This window comes from Zonotrichia leucophrys, chromosome 13, assembly GCF_028769735.1.
Source record: "Zonotrichia leucophrys gambelii isolate GWCS_2022_RI chromosome 13, RI_Zleu_2.0, whole genome shotgun sequence".
In the NCBI taxonomy this organism is placed as follows: Eukaryota; Metazoa; Chordata; class Aves; order Passeriformes; family Passerellidae; genus Zonotrichia; species Zonotrichia leucophrys.
Window position 1 is genome coordinate 1 of NC_088183.1, and position 17,202 is coordinate 17,202.

General features: G+C 48.0%; 1 protein-coding gene and 1 long non-coding RNA gene across 2 annotated transcripts; both read right to left on the minus strand.

Moving 5' to 3' along the window:
- Positions 1-10: 10 nt before the first annotated feature.
- On the minus strand, positions 11-5,326 carry LOC135453824 (uncharacterized). Its single transcript, XR_010441955.1, has 5 exons — positions 5,261-5,326; positions 5,070-5,134; positions 4,399-4,462; positions 3,290-4,118; positions 11-882 (listed from the first exon to the last, which is right to left on the minus strand). It is a non-coding gene; the product is annotated as an uncharacterized LOC135453824 (long non-coding RNA).
- A 6,526-nt stretch (positions 5,327-11,852) lies between these two features.
- On the minus strand, positions 11,853-14,971 carry EGR1 (early growth response 1). The gene is made up of 2 exons (XM_064725163.1): positions 14,558-14,971; positions 11,853-14,253 (listed from the first exon to the last, which is right to left on the minus strand). The coding sequence occupies exons 1-2, from the start codon at positions 14,790-14,792 to the stop codon at positions 12,956-12,958; spliced, it is 1,533 nt and encodes a 510-aa protein (XP_064581233.1). The 5' UTR covers positions 14,793-14,971; the 3' UTR covers positions 11,853-12,955.
- Between the last annotated feature and the right edge of the window lie 2,231 nt (positions 14,972-17,202).

Here is a 17,202-nt window from a genome sequence, read left to right on the forward strand (position 1 = left end):
TGTTCTTCACACAAGCCTCAGAATTAAGAACACTACCAGCCTCTACTAGCATTAATAATATGCATAGTAAGTGTTATTAGTATTAATATTTGGTTAAGAATTGTTAGTGTTAACACTGGTAGTAAGTATGTTAGCTGGTATTTACTGTGAAGCTCTGCTCTCCCACAGTATGACAAGATCCTGAAGCTGTCCTCGGGTGCACAGTTAGGTGAGCACTGCTGTCCTTACCACGATCCCCCGATGGAGCCATGCTCCAGAGATGGGCAGCAGTGAATCTGCAGATGCCTTCCCAAGGTGACAGAGCTCACCCTCCTTCCCATCTGCAGTCAGGGGATGTGAAGGCAACCATTGCTGTCCTCGGCTTCATCATCTCCAGTGCAGCCAAGCACAGTATAGACAATGAGTCTCTGTCAAGTGAGCTGCAGCAGCTGGGACTGCCCAAAGGCAGGGGAAGCCCTCAGGGTGGCTCCGTGAGCCAGACCTGCTGGGATGTTGCTGACAGTTCCCAGCCCTGCCTTCTTCACAGCCAGATGGAGGGCAGGCTGCCTGCTGTGCTGTCCTCCATCACCTCCCTTCTGTACCATCAGTCCCTGGGGGCTCCTCAGGTGCTTTGGTGGATTTGGCAGCTGCAGGTCTGGTGTGAGCAGAGGGATTCTTCTCTTGTCTCTCCTCATAAGCAAAGCATGCCAGCCAGTTGTGCTGTTTTACATGTGACTGACCCACAAAATTGCAGGAGACTGAGGACTTGTAACAGGTGCAGGACAGGTTCAAAAGGAACTTGGGACAAAACCTCTGTCTTTGTCAGTCCAAAGGGACAGCAGAGCTCACATCTGCTCACAATAATCCTCTGGAGAGTGGAGCACTGTTTGTATGGAAAGATGACTGGGGGTAAAATCAGAGGAAACCGAGAAGTTACATTTGTATCCTAACAGGAGCTATAATGGGACAGAAATTTTAGGGTAAAATACAGGCGCTGTTCCCAGGATGGAGCTGGGTTGGCATGCTCCCCAATGATTCCCCATACAACCATAAGGACCTGCTAAGGGGGGGTGGAGTGGAATGGGGCACCATAACCAGGCTCTGCCAAAATCTTTGCAGAGGCAGCAACTCCATGGTACTTTGAAGCTTATTAACTGCATAGCAAGGGCTATTTGGCATGTGTAGGAACACTTTCCAACCGAGCGTCTGAAGACCAATTTAGAGGAGGCACCTCTAAGTCGAAAGCCAGCCAGACCTTATGTTCTTAGCACCATTCATTTAGAAGAAATCCTGTGACATTTGCAAATTTAAGAGGTGACACCCCCATTCAGACCATGGCTCCTGGGTGTGAACAGGAGTGCGAATAGTGCTTTCAACAGCAAGGAAACCTGCATGCCCTAGTGTCTCAAGGTCACTTCACCTGAGAGTCCAGAGACCCAAATCCAGCCAGAGTCCTAGTTGCCAGACAACTTCTGCTATAAGAAATCCTTCAAAGTGTGCAATTCTAGGAGTGGAAATCCTACAGGAAACACGAGGCTTCAGGCTCCAAATGGGATCTCTTTTCCACACAATGGAAAACTCAGCAAGCCCTTCTGGCAAGACCAGTTCACAGGAGGCCCACAGTTCTCAAGGGCCAGGGCCAGGCTTGAGAGATCCGACTCCATGGAAGCTTTAATCTGAGAAAAATCCTGTGATATTGGTACTTTTAAAAGGCAGAATGACACATTTAGACCTGGCTGATGCTTTGGAGCGTGATTCTTTTACACAGTAAATAATGATTTCATTCCAATGTCTATAGGTCACTTTGGGAACAGCCCCTGAAACCCAAGACCAAGAAGAGCCATACTTCATGGCAGCTGCCATCTGGGAGGAATCCTGTGACATTTGTGATTCAAGAAATTGAACCCAAAATTTCAACAGCTGATATGCAAATGCAAAAGACTGCTGTTTTCCTGAGATAAGAAATACTTCAAACCTAGCATTCTGAAGGAGTTCAGAATGCACACCCAGGACTGCCATGCCCCCTAAAGTGCTACCTCCTGGCAGATTGTCTCTATGGTAAACCCTGTCACACTAGAAATGTTAGGAAGCAGAATCCAAACTACAGCACAAGCACCTGTAAGGAAAAGGTACCTCTGTTCATGAGATAGAATAACTTCCACCCGAATGTTTCAGAGTAAGTTGACATGAGGGCTTGTGGGAGGCCAAGGCCACCTACACCTCTACTTCCTAGAACCGCTGGTGTCAGAGGAACACTGCGATGTTTGCAGTTTTACAACTGGAAGGAAAACTGGCACTGGGTCGGGGGGCGGCAGTACCGCTCTCTGTCCACAAGGCGGCAGCAGTGCCACCGAGCTCAGGCCGGGGCTGCGACGTACATTGGGGGCAGGTAGAGAACTGAGGCAAAAGTTGCCGGAGAACCCTTTCTATTCCCTTCAGCCCCTGCAGCTGTTCTTATGCTTTCAGGGCACTTGATTGGTTCATTCCTAGATAAAACTTATACCTTTATTTTCAAAACTATTACCCATCTCTAGTCCGAGTTTCCTACATTCCTGTATACAAATGAGTGGATAGAGAGAGGGTTTCTTTCCAAATGAATTTAGAGATAAATTCCTTTTCTTTGCCAATACCTATAAAAATGAAAAACTTGACAGGTTTTAGTATTCTACACCCACCCCTCCCTGTGAGATTTCTGGCAGCTTTGGGTCCCTCTGGGAGACGGCATCCAGCATGTCATGCTGGACTGTTCTAGAGAGTAATTTTCAAATGTAAGCTTAGCAAAGTTTGAATTGACTTGTCCAGAGAAAAAACCTACAAGTGAACACCCACACCTCCCTAAACAGGCCAAACAAGCCCCTGGCAGCTACCAGAATCAAAGCACAGTGGATGTTTCTAATACAGGATAACAATATCACCTTTTGTTCTCTCCAGTTTGTTTTCTCTGCAGCCATATTTCCTGCTTATGATTTTTTTAGTCTTTGTATTTTTTGGATAACTACACTTGCCAGATCCTCAGAAGCGTCACCCATTTTCCAGGTGGCTGGAGAGAACTGCAAATGGCTCTCACATAGTTTGAGCTAGTTCTGTAAGGTCTCAGGGTGAATTTCACCAGATGCAACCAAACTGGGCAACTCCCCGGAGACAGAAGGAACCCAAAGCTTGTTTTACCCAAAGCTTGGGTAAGCCCAGCTCCAGCAAATACTGAGGAAACAGACATAACAGGGTAAAAAATAATAACACTATTTCTTTAATCTTGCCTTTTTTTTAATTCAGATGAGCAAAACAATGAAGGAGAAAGTGAAAAACTCACCATTACTGAACATTTAATCATCTGTAAGCTGACCATCCTTAGCATAGAGGACTCCAGAGTTAAAATTCATCGATCCCTGGGAAATAAAACCAAATATTATATGACAAACAGTCAAACAGAAGACGGAAAAATTTGTTTCCTCTACGGACTTTCAAGTATGTATCTTTGTATATATCCTACACATTAGAACATACACTTTATACCATCTCCTAATACATAATAATTTACCTTTAAACTTTGATAGTATAGTGTGGAGAAATGGCTACATGATAGAGCTCACGTAGACATTCGCTTGTTAGCCGACCAGGAGCTGGGAAAGTACCGAACACAGCTAGTTTGAGTTTTTTTGCACCTGCAAGATAGCGTGTCCCTGGGCCTAGCTGGGTATGATAACAAGTAGACAGAGAGACGTGGGAAATAGGGAATGTAGGCCCAAAGGAATGAGGAAGAGTTGATGGTATAGTTTAACCAATAGATCGCTTGGCTTACAGAACATTCATAAGCTTATTATGTGCTGTATAAGTGTCTGATACTCTCTGCAATAAACATAGCTTGCTGATCTCATATTGAGCGTCCGAGCCTTCACTCACCAAACAGTACTGCATAAAATTATTAACTAAAATTGGTGATCTATTATTATTAAGTTGTGCTTAAAGTTATTTTTGCTGTCATGTTCAAAACAACTTTTTTTTTTTTTACTGTAATGAGCAATTGATTTCAAAGTCATCATAAGCCCATCAAAATACAAAGCTCTATTCACTGGACAGGTCTGTGAGCTAGAGGTAGTTAGGCTTGTACTTACCTCTTACTCTTCATGAACCAATCAATCCTGTAAACAAAAACAGTATCTTTAGCCCACTCCTATTAAAGATTCTACAAGGATGATGGTTTTATTTGTGTTTACAAGTTTTGATTTGAAATGGCCAGTTCAATGGATAAAGACAGTTTAAGTAGTATTACTTTACTCTTACTGTTACTATTATTATTGGCATTAGTATTATTATTATCAGCTACTGGAAGAAACAAACCAGTAGTATCTATACTTAATTACCTCTATTTCCAGAAAATAAGAAATAAAAAGAACCAAACAAAAAAAAGTCACTTCCTACCTTTTGTATCTCAGGATGATGAATTTCTCTTGGGCTCTTCTCCAATTTATCAAGACTCATAGCACTGAAACATAAATGAAATAGGGCTTTATGGAAGGGCAAGTGCACATTTCAAGGCTGAACCACCAACCGATTCCAGTGACAGCGGTTACAAAATGAATCGTCCCAAGGGCCTCTGTTAAATGGAATGTTTTGTGGAACTATTTCTTTCCCCAAATACTAACTTCCAACACTTCCTAAACTTATTTTGCATTTTAAAAACAGAAATTAGTAAGACTCTGTGTGGAGATCAGGTTTATTTCCTTCTAATGGACAGAGCTCTGTTCCATCACCCTTCACTTCGGCTCTACACAGAATCACAGTGAGCATTTTAGGAGGGCTCAATAACCAATTCTATTTCTCTCTTTTCCTAGTTCTCTCTCTTCTTCAATAATTCAAGGCAAGTCAAATGAAAAATGACAAGTTCAGCAACAAATTCACACTTTTTCCCTTTGTCTGGTCAAGAAGAGGCTTTAAAACCACTTATTGCTGCCTTCAACAATTAAGACTTGCAAAACCATTTTTACATGTCTTATAGGTTTATCATAAAAACCACAGAACGCAAGCTCTGAATTACAGGAAAAGGTACACAGGCAAATATCTAAACTGATCACTTATTTGTAAACACATACCTTAATTCAGATTTCACCCAGAATGTTTTTGTGGGACTCTAAGGGAGACATATTTTCTGAGTACCCTGTAAACGAGAAAAGCTAGGATAGATTACAGGACATACCCACTTTTTCTGCATATTCAAATAGAATTATTAATAAAAACAATTAAGTCAAAAGAGAAGGAAGAAAACCAAGGTAATTTTACTCACCTACATTTACTGCCAGTTTAGAGAAACAAAAAAGTCGTGGGTGCTACAAAGAAAAAAAAATTGAACCATAAATGCCTACAGTAGAATTTTAAAAAAAGTGCTTGGTTAAAAGAATTTCATGAAACATTAAGTACAAAAAAAGTCAAACTAGTATCAGACCTGCCTATTTTCTCACCATTGCATAAGAAAATCCTAAAAGCAGTATAAAGTCACTGCCTAAAACTGATCATAGGATGTAACAAAAAACAATTTAGGGCATTTGCTAAACTCCAGCAGCCGAGCTGGCCCTACCAAATCTGTATGTTTATACATACAGCAAACAAAACCAAAATCCAAGTAATACCTATCAGAAGTCTATTAAAGAAACCTATTGAAATTAATCCCACCTCAAATACAAACCAACCCATCCAGAAAGTTAGCTTCACTCAAAAAACAATTTACACAGAGTTAATAATACCAAGAAATAAAACAACACACCATATACCACCAATTAATATAATTTATGATATATATCTATACTTAGATATCTACCTTTATTTATATTTATAATTTTTATAATAAAACCTCTCCTTATTACCATATAAAAACCAAAAAAACCCTTTATTTTAAACTATATTAAAACATTTTTATATTTATATTTTTGATATTTACATTCCTAAGTGGTTGTATACTATATTATATTTACTATTATATATTACTACATTATATTATATTTACTATTATATGTTCTACACTTAGATATAGTATATATATGACATATAATAAGACATATACAGTATAATTAGTATCATGTATTTTATTGATTTCTATTATTGTGTTTTGGTATATTTACATACATCGTATATAAATGTATATATTTATATACATGGTATATATTTATAAACATTTTTCCCTTTCCATTTAAAATAGAGTGCAGCGATTCCCTGTCACCCCTAAGAGCCTGGAAAAGGCAGGTTTACCTTCAATCAACACCCTTGAAACTGCAAGTGAAGGGGGATCACCCCCAGTTCAAACACAGACAATAATGAAAGAGGAGTTACTTCTCTATGTTTAATTTATTTTGTTTAATTTATTTTCTCCTCATAAGCTCCTTTTTTTTGTTTGGTTTTTTTTTGTTTTTTTTTTTTTTTTGTTTTTTTTTGCTTTGTTTTACCCTGGGGGCACTGGGGAGTGATTGGCAAGGTGAAATTCAAAAGGGGAAGGACAAAAGTCCCCGCTCCAAACGCACACGGGCTCACCTGTTCGGCTGCTGCTCCCCGGCACAAAGATTCGTCCCTCGGCACCTCCTTTAAGCGATGCTTGGACGTATCCAAGCGCGAATCCGGGTGTTCCCCCAGACCCTGTGAGAAGCTCTCGCAGTCCTTCCGTGAGACAGCGCCGGGAGCGCCCCATAAACTCCACGACTCAGCAGCTCCATGCAAAAGGGAGCTGAGGCACCCAGCGTGACCCCCCCCGCCCGTCACCCACCTGCTCCTGCACCGCAGTGGGGCTCCCTCTCCTGGGGACCTTGGGATGCCCCAAACGGCATCAGAGCCCCGAGTCTTCACCCCCTTTCCCTGAGCCCCAAAGAAGGCACAGAACGAGTCCGACTGCCCCGGACAGCAGCGCAGCGCTTCCTCCAAGCCCTTTGCACACGTCCATCCCCGCAGAAAGGGATTCTGCTGCAACAAGAAAGCGGGGCGGCCCCCAGAAAGGCCGAGGTTCCTCCCCAGCCTCGCTGTCCCGGGCCAGGGGCAGCGAGAGGGAGCGGCACAGACGGCGGGCACGGCGCGGCACAGAGCGGGGGCCGCTCTCGGCGCCGTGCCGGGAAAGCCGCAGCTCCGGCGCTGTCCGGCGGGGCATTTGACCGGCACGGGGGGATCCGCCGAGAGCCTCCGGCCCCGTGCAGGGACTCCTGCAAGGGCCGAGGGACGCCGGGCTCCGGCCCTCGGGCCTTTATTCTCCGGCACCCCGAGCCCCGCGGCTGCGCGGCGAAGACGGAAAGGGGGCACGGGAAGAGAGGAACGAGAGCAGGGCATGAGAAAGGGCAGGGAGGGAGGTCAGACTGTGGAGGAATGCGGGAGGGAAAGGGAAAGCCCGGGAGAGGGCTAGAGGGAGGGTGGACAGAGGAGGGAGAGAGGGGGAACAGAAGGGAGTAGCGGGTAGGAACAAGACAAGAAGAAGAGCCGGGGACAGGGAGTCGGGATTGGGAGGGAGACGAGAGTAGGGTCTCGGGGACAAAGAAGAGGAATACGAGGAGGAAGAAAGAGAGGTAGAGAGAGGGACAAGCGGGAAAGCCTCACAGAGCCCCGGCTCCACCCCGAACCCGCCCTGCCCTGCGCGTGATGCTGCGCTCGGCGAAGCTCGACTATTATCGGCTGCATTCGCCTCTCCGGCTCAGCTCGGCTCGGTTCGGACGAACTCGGAGCCGCTCGCTCTGCTCGGCTCAGCTCTGCTCGCTGAGGGCGGCGCCGCCTCCCGCCCAACGCGCACAGCTCGCTGCGCTCCTGCTGCCGAGTCCCGCGCGCGGCCCGGCCGTCCCACGGACACCCCCCACGGAAGATTAGACAAAGCAGTTTCTATGTTAAACCCTTTTTATCCCATAAGGAGAAAACTTCTCTACCTCCTTCGTTTACTCATTTTTCTTCTTTGATGTCAAAATCAGAGTTTCAAAACCCTACTCAAGTACAAGACTTACAAGACTTTAAAACACATCATAAATAGTTCTACAACCAAAACAAAACAAAACTAATAAGCAACACTAACTAAAACCACACATCCAAATACAGTGTTTATCAATCACCAATCCTAAAAATCCATTTTCTACATACGTTGTTAGTATACCTCTTAACAACTAACCTTACCCCGCACAAAATTTAAATTGTAAATCAAATAATCCAATACATACCATAAACTTAAAAAACAATTTATACACTCTTACCCAAATTACAGTTAAACCACAAAAATTAAAATTACTAAAATCATCACCAAAAAATACTTGTATAATATTTAGTTACCAAAAAACTCAAACAAAAAACCACAAAAAGCTTACCTCAAAGTATCAAAACTATTATTTAAAACAATTAACATTGTTAATCAACATAATAATACATAAAAAAATACATAATCACTCAAACACAAATTTACTCCTCAATAGCAATTCTCACAGGAGTGGTGAACCGAGTCTGTTGGCCAGTTGCTGAGGGGGTCTCAGTGTAATACCAGTGGACCACCTAAAGCACACAAACAAGAATGGAGGCTAAGAGTTGCACCAGAAATCGAGAGCTGAGCAATACCAACTGCTTCCATCCACTGGTCGCTGATCACCTTGCCCACTTACCACATTCAGGTAGACAACCTGAGAACTACACACACTGGTGCAGTCAAACAAGTGCAGTAATTAGGATAAACAAACTTTAGATAGTCATTATGAAACATGTTTCCATGAGCTTCTAAAGCCATCCCCAACTACCCTGGTCAGTTTGAAAAACAGCCACAGACAAAAAAAGTAACGCTCAGTCTGTTTTAAAATTTTAACTGCATCTTACCAAAAGGATGAAAGCATTCTGTGCCTTTGAATGATCAAACTGAAACTCGTTCTCCCCATCTCTCCAACTCTGACATTCGCAGATCTCTTACTGATCAACAGCTGTACTGCTATAGGAGAAGCCCACTATCACAGTTAGCTGGCATAAGAGAAGTCACATCATATTACCCAGGTCAACCTAACAGAGGACACAAATAGCAGGACTTTCAACTATCAACATTTACCAGTAGTATTATTGTCAAACATCATTTGTGTTTGGAGATATAAAAATGGGGCATGAAAAGCTCACAATAGAAAAGAATAAGCCTTTAGGCTTGTTAGAAATAAAAAAAAAAGGATCAGAAAGCATACTTTGATAATGTTTTCCGTATTTATGGAAGTGAAATATACACATTGAAAATACTTCTGTATACCCACTGTTTTTGTTATGACAGTGACAAAAAATTATCACAAATTGAAGCCTGGAAAGTGCTAGAGATTATGTATAAGCAACAGGCTCAGCTATTTAGAGGATAGAGTTTCATTCAAGACCATACATCATTAGGCTATCAGTCAAGGTTGATCCTTGATTAGAGCAGAGAAGCTTAACTATTTTTAAAGTTCCTGGTCTTTAGCTACATCTCACATTTCATCCAAAAGTCTTTGTGCACTTTAAAACATGCAATCTCTTTTCTAGGTTTAACTAGTACTTATTAGGGCTAAATTACGATAATGCACACAGGTAAAAACATGGAATGTTTAGCTCAGCAATCACACCACCAAGCCCTCTTCATAAATTTATTATCTACACTCAAAACTCTTCAGGATTCTAAAGTCTAGTGGGCAACAAACAGAAAACATTTGAAATTATACCAAAACGTCACTAAATATGCTAGCCCTAGTTAACAGTGCAATTTGCTTTAGAAGGGGTCAAGCCTAGTTACTAGTTTGGTTCAGAACGGGTCAAAGACACTCTTCATGAGTCAGCCTTCATCCGCTACACTCAGCTTTAGTCCAACCCGACAGTGGTGAGCACCTACTTGGGGGACAGCCCTTCTAAGGGCATCTGCCACAGCTCAGATCACCTTCAGTCTGCCAGCTATCAGTTTAGAGTCTACGAAGTTATTTTTCTTGGGCTACTTGAGGTCTTGCTCAGATGCACAAAGTCCAGACATGTACGAGTGAAAGCCCTAAAGGAAAGAAAAGCCCATGACCACATACCTCTTGACTACAAAGTCTCTGCCTACAGCTCTTTTCTCCGTGTTGTTGTTTCACCTCTCCAGTCAGGGCCCATGACCTACTCAGTAAGTGCAGTTCGCAGTCACAGCAGAAATATCTGTAACAGTTCATTTTACCAGCTTTACAGAAAATCTCCAGTGGCATTTCTAGAAAACAAAAGGACACAATGCAACAGGCCACATAGCGTACCACACCAGATCCTGGGCTCCGAGTATGGTCGAACTAATTTTTATCTCCTTATTTCTAAGGAAAAAAAAAAGAAAACGGAACAATCATTTTTCCTCTAGTGCAAACCAGCCACCTAGTCGAGGACTATCCACACTTCCCCACGTAAACAGTCGCTTACGGAAAGGGTCTGCAGAGCAAAAGCCTGGGTGGACAAGGTCTCTGGCCTCTGCAGCACTCCCCAGGCCAAAGGTATCCTACCTATTTCGGAGGCGTGTATAAAGAGCGACTCAGTCCCCACTAAACGAAAACGAGCAGTAACCAGCAGCGAGGAAGCGCTGATGGCCGGCCTGCGCGCCAGCGGCCTTGGGAAGCTCCACGGAAAACCGCAGCCCGCCGCTCGGCCCACGGCAGAGCAGAGCTCCTCCGCTCGCAGGCGCGTGACCCGCCACCGGCGCAAGCCCGGCCTCCGCCGGAGAGGGCCTCCCGAGGGGAGGGGGCGGGGGGGGAGAGCTCGGGGGAAAGGGGAGGGGGAGTGCGCTGCGGCATCACAGCGGCTGCGCGGCGCAGCCCGGAAACGCCTGAGCAGGAAACTCCATTTTTGGGCCGCGGAAGTGCCATAAAAGGCATGGAGGAAATGCCAAATATGGTCGGTCCTGTTCCGGACGGGGACAGCGGGGACGGCGCTTCTATTCAGCCGGGGCCGCCCCCGGCGCTGGCGCGGCACCGCGACCGCTGGAGGCGGGGGGGGGTGGTCTCCTTCGAGCCAAGCCGGGCGGCAGTTCCTGTCGCTAGTGGTCAGACCTGAACTGGGTTTTAAATCACAAACAGCTGAGGTTTAGTTCCGAGCAAATGTGTCTTCTGCGCGTAAGCGCAAAAGCGAGAGGTTTTCGCTTCTTCCCTAGCCGCTGCACTTCCTGCAGGGGGAGGGTTTTCCCCGCCAGTGACACCACCTGCTGTTTCCTTGGGAACAAACTCCTTGAAACCGACTCATCCTACTAATTGGACTAGAAGCAAACTTTTTAAGAAACAGAAATACTGTGTTCAGGCCAACAGCAAACGAAAGATCTTGCAGAAAATGTATAGGCAATGCTTTCTCATAAGGCATTTTTCTTCCCTGAAATCTTTTCTCATTTTATGGGACAAAGGCCATGAAAGTAGTGGATGCAGAAGACCCATGCGTTTATTTCCTTTATGTTATGCTAGCAAGGGTGCACCGGCCTTCATCTTTGTATAGCCAAGCACTACTTCCTTACTTGGACCACTTTTCACACAATGCACCAAGAGAACCTATCTTCTTTTTTCCTCTTTAGGCATAAAAATTACTCATTTCAAAATGCTCTGGAGAACCTGGGGCACCCTCAGGCTCATCAAGCATTGCTTGACAGCCTACTTGGTCAGTTTTTAGCACAATCAACATTCCAGAAGGCTAGACCAGGAGACAGTAATTATGGTTACTTCAAAAGAGGTGGTGATGCACCTAATGCAAGGACATGAGTCCGCCATCCATGTTTTTTGAAAGCAACTGGACATAAGATTGATTTCATCTCCTCTCTTTAAACAGTTTGTTGTTTTTTGGTTTTTTTCCCTGGAGACAAGTGGTTATGTGCTGGCTTTGAAGCAACTTAAAGAGTTGGGATTGCTGTGGTGCAGTCTTCCTAAGTAGTAATTTCAAGGAAAGTGTAAGTCTGCACAATTTGATGTTTTATTTATTTTTTTTCTGAAGGGTATTGTACACCAAATATCCCAATGGCAGAAAAGCGCATTCAATGTGTTTAGAAGCCAAACAGTCACTTCCATTTTAACAAACACAATTACAAAGTAAAAATAAACCACAAAATAATGAACTGCATGTTCATAACATACAAAAATTGCTGCCTACTCAGTAGGTAACTACAACATTCCAACTCCTGAATATATATATATATATATAAATTTACATTTTTGTAACAAAAATAGACTTTGAGAGGTGGAGGGGGAGAGGGTCTGGGGTGGTTTGTTTTTTTGTTTGTTGTTTTTCTGTTGTTGTTTTTCTGATTGTTTAGTTTTGGGTTTTGGTTGTTTTGTTTTCTTTTTTGGGGTCTTTGCTTTTTTTCTTGCATTCCATCCCCTGGCCCTTGCTCTTGTTCCTCTCCCCACCCATTCCCTGCTCTTCCTTACATTCTTTGAGTAACATCCCTTCCAATTTAAGGCAAGATGCAAAGCATCCACTCACACAAACGCATGATGTCAGCAAGGCTTCACAAAAAGGCACCAAGACTTGTAACTTTTAAAACAAAACTTCTGCCACATGTGAGTGTCTCATCAGATGATAATTACATAGCATCACTCCAACATGCTCAAATACAGTAAGTGCTGTTCCCAAAGAAGTTTGAAACGCATTATAGCATTGTCACTGAAATAGAATTAACATTTACAAAATATGGCCCTGCGAACTCCAAATTATACAATATGAATATGCAAAGATTTTTTCCACATCAATAGTACCTAAAGGAAAGCAAAACCATGGCACATGTACAATTTACATTAGCTAGATACTTAATCAAAAGTCCTTTCTTCCTAATAAAAGGCTATTGTTTACGGGGAAAGTTATATTGAACTTATATCCACAGTCCATGCAAATTAAGTCATTCAACAGAGGTGGAAAACTTAAGCAGCAGTTGATTCAGGCAGCTGAAGTTTAAACTAAATAGCCTTGCAACGTATGGTGTTGTGGGAGTAATCGGAGACTCCATGTCTGATAATACCAATGGAAAAGGTGAATTATCCTGTTCCAGAAGGTAGCCTCAGCAAATCTCAATTGTCCTTGGAGAAAAGGCTGAGTTCATGTCTGAAAGTGCTGAGGTTACCTGTGAGCTGAAATTGTTGGTGACTCCTGGAGATGAGAAGGAAGTGGCCACTTGGGTCTGAAAAGTGGCAGTGCCAGAGGGGTAAGTGGTTGCTATAGAAGGAGATGGGAATGTGGTGTGTGCAGGGGAGGGATAGGAAGAGGGAGCAGGAGAAGAATACGCTGTGCGCACTGGGGAGGGATAAGTGGTGGCGATGGAGGAAGGGTAGGATGTAGTCACAGCGGATGAATAGGCAGGAACTGGGGAAGCAGTTGAGGCTGGAGCTGCCTTTTCCACTTTCTTGTCCTTCTGCCTAAGGTGGATTTTAGTGTGCCTCTTCCTCTCATCACTTCTGGCAAACTTTCTGCCACAAATGTCACAAGCAAATGGCTTCTCTCCTGTGTGCGTGCGGATGTGCGTAGTCAAGTGGTCACTCCTGCTGAAGTTCCGCATGCAAATGCGGCACTGGAAAGGTTTCTGTCCCGTGTGGATGCGTATGTGCCGTGTTAGCTCATCAGATCGTGAAAACCTCCGGTCACAGGACTCCACTGGGCAGGCATAGGGACGCTCATGAGGAGGCGTCTTGCTGGGACGGTTGGGGTATTTCCTCATCCTGCTGGGCTTGATCAGCTGGGACTGATAATTAGCATTGAGGGTCTTCAGCTCTTGGGAGCCAGTCTGCGTAGCAAATGCCTTGATGGTGGACAGTGGCGTGAGGGAAGGCTGCTGTGCTCTGGTCTCAAGAGCTGGGAAGGGCTTCTGATCAGCTGGAACAAGACTGAGCTCACCCTGTTGCTGAGGGAACAAGTAATCCGGGATCATTGGCACCTGAAAGTTGGTTTTAGCAGTCGGATAAGCTGGAGGTGGATACTGGATGGGAGCTCCAGAGGGGTTGGGGAAAGATTGGGTCTGGGATTCAGGAAAAATGTCAGAGCTGGAATTGGGGAATGTTGGTGCAGCCGAATAAATTGGATTGTTCTCACTGGCTTGGACAGAGCAGCTCAGTGGGGAGCTCTGCGAGGAGGAGGATGGTGATGATGAAGTAGGCGTAGATGTGGGAGGTGCATTAGCCATGCCCACCAGCCCACTGACGAGGCTGAAGAGGGGCTCTGGCCATAGGGGGTTGCTGCTATTGGGGGCCGGCTCTAAGGAGAAGCGGCCCGTGTAGGTTATCGGTGGCAGTCTCGTCGTTTGGTTGGGATAGCTGGTTTCTGGCAAGGTTTTCTCGTTGTTCAGGGAGATTTCGGGAAAAGTGTCTGCAAAGAAAGGAATAGCGATTAATTCCAGCAGTTACTGCAGCTGCTGCCGGTGCTTCGCGAGCCCTCCCTCTAACAGCGCAGTCCCAGATTCTGGTTAATTACTAATTGAGCGTAACATATTGCAGCGTCGCTGGCAGGTCTCCAGCCGCAGCTAGTCCGGAGCCGCTGACGCACGCAGGAGAATCCCCCCGCGCGGCCGCCGGGACAGAGGCGACGCTGCGGCGCGGAATTCCCGCAGGCGTCGCTGCCCCCGCTGCAGACCGGGACTCCCCGCCCGCCTGGGCCAGGTCAGAGTGCTTACCTGCCGCGAGGTGCTCGAAGTGCTGCTCTCCGGGCTCCCCGGCGGCGCCGAAGCCCGCACTCTCGGGTGCCCCGGGCGGGGCAAGGAACTGCGGACCCCCGCCGCTGAGCAGCATCATTTCCTCCAGCTTGGGATAGTGAGTGTCCATGGCAGGGGGCGAGTGCGGGAAGGCGCCAAAGGGGTCGGAGATCTGCAGCGGGGGTAGGAGCTGCATCTCTGCCTTGGCCGCGGCCATGAGGGCGCCGGGCTCCGACTCTGACGGGTGATGGCGCTGCCGCCGCGGGGCCGGCGGACGGGCCGGCTGCGGCGAGGCGGCCGTCGCCTGCTCTGCGCCCTGCGCCGCTGTTGCCCCGGCGCTGCCCGCTGAAAGCTCTCGGCTCCCCGCCCGCCCGCCCGGGGCTCCCCCCGGCTCTGCCCGCTGGAAGCGCTCGGCTCCCCGCCCGCTCCGGCACCGCCTCTATATATCGGGTCTCACCGGCCGCAGCCCGCCCCAGCCCTGACGTACATGGCCATATATGGAAAGCAGGAAGCCCTTATATGGATGCGGGCCGGAGGACCCCTCCTGGCGTCAGAGCCTGGCACCGGGGAAAGCCGGGCCGGGGGGCCCCGCCCGCCCCGGGCTGAGGGCCTCGCGCCCGGTGCAGGTCTGACCCCCGCCATGGGCAGCGCCGCCGCAGCGCTGCTGCAGCATCGCCTGTCCCGGGAGACGGGTTCCCCGGCCCCCGCCGGCTCCGGCCAGCTCGCCGGAAGCCCCCACCGTACTTTCCATATTAGGAAACAACCTTATAAGTCTCGATTCCGGCGGCGGAGGCTTCCCGTTCCTTATATGGCGATTCCGGCCCCGGGTTGGGGGGGCGCAGAGCCCGTCTGCAGACGGGTGCGGGCCCGCCCCCTGGCAACAGAAGAGCGCGGAAGCCCCGGGCCGCGAAAGAGGCAGGATGCTGCCCGGGCGGGTGGCACAAGAGCCTCGGGGAGCACCCGACAGACCCCGGCGTCGCCGCCGTGTTTTCGCGTGCAGAGTTCCCCCTGGTCCCCCCCCCGTGTGCTCAGCTCGCACTACTCGCCTCCCCTCCGTCTCCGCGGTGGAGCCAAGCGCCGCTCACGGCGGCTCCCGCGGCAGCCTCGATGTGGAGTTTTCTGGATGGCGGCAGCACGCCCAAGGCAGGAGCTGCCCGCTCCCGAAAAAGAGGAATCTCCGGGATTCCAGCGGCCTGCCGGGATCGCCCTGCTCCGCCCGCTCCCGACGGAGGTCTGCCCATAGCGCCAGACCGGGACAGACCCCGGCTCCGTGCGCCTCCTTCACGTAGCGGAGAACAGGGCACTGATAAACAGAAAGCCCCAGATACTAAATGGCCACAGCCACCACTGACTTCAGCGCGATGAAATGTGACAGCGCTCGGGGACTCTACTCTCGCGGCCTTAGGACTGTCCCCTGACGCGGCTACAGCTCTTTCCTGCCCACCCCGCAAAGCGCTGCCTGCACCCTGCAGCGGCTCCGCAGGGAACCCTCGGCCGTCTGCTCGACGCAACACGCACGCCAAGGAGCCGCGCGAGAACGCTGCCCGGGCCGGGGGAGCCTCCCGCGCTATAAATAGTCGCTCGCCGCGGCCGCTGCCCCGCCCCGCCCGGGCAGCCCCGCTGCCGGCGCGCGGGGCTCCCCTGGCGCCGGGCCAGGCGGCTCCGGCGACGCAGTGAGGCCGCAGTGCGCGTGCGCGGCCATCGCGGCGAGGGCTTCCCCGCAGTGTGCGGGGCTCCGGGGGCGGGGTCGGAGCCGTCGCCGCAGCCCGGTGCTTAGGCGGGCCCGATGCCGGCGCCTGAAGCTCCGCGGCGCACGGTCGCCCCATCGTCGGGTGCAGCGCCGGACGGCCGGCTCGCCGCTGTCTGCGGCTCCAGGTTCTGCCGCGGACGGCGCTCCCTCTGCCGTAGAGACGGAGCGTAAAGGCCGGCGACTTTGTTCCTCTTCTGGTCTGGCCCCGCTCGCTCGGGGCACCGCCCGCCTACGGGCACGTCCCGCAACTCGCGGTCGGTTGCAGGGCTGGCTCTTCCCCGCGGAAATCCCGGGCCGAGCCGGGCCACACAGGGCTTTATGCCAGGCGGCCTTCTTTTGCCGTGGGAAGGCAGCTGCATAAACCAGTAGCCTCTACAGCCTTTGAGATTTAAATTCAAGTTGCGAGCCACGGCAAGCCTCTGTCTGCCCGCTTTTTTAGAATATTTAGACTTTTGCCATGCGTACGTTTTTTACCTGAGTTGCTATATTTAGGGCAGTGCCTCCTACACCGATGCATTTCCACCTTAAAATCAGTGATGGACTGTAGCAACACAATGCCTCCAGGCTTTGGAGGATAGCTTCTGCTTATCTGCAGCTGCTGTTTCTCAATGGCAGCTACTACACATCTGTTCTTTGGTACTTACCCTTTATGGAGAGAAATCATTCTAGTTTTCAATGCACCATGCCAAACTTCTATTTTGAAAATGTGATTTGGAGCTTTTCCTTTTTAAACAGATACCTACAGCAGGTTTTGTGACGTCCCATACATAATGATTCCAACTAGTCTGATTTTCATCAGCAAGTCATGGTTTGGAGCTCTGTTAGAAAGGGATGAGTAGCAGAACTTGACTTTTTCTACCAACACTGTAGTTTGTTT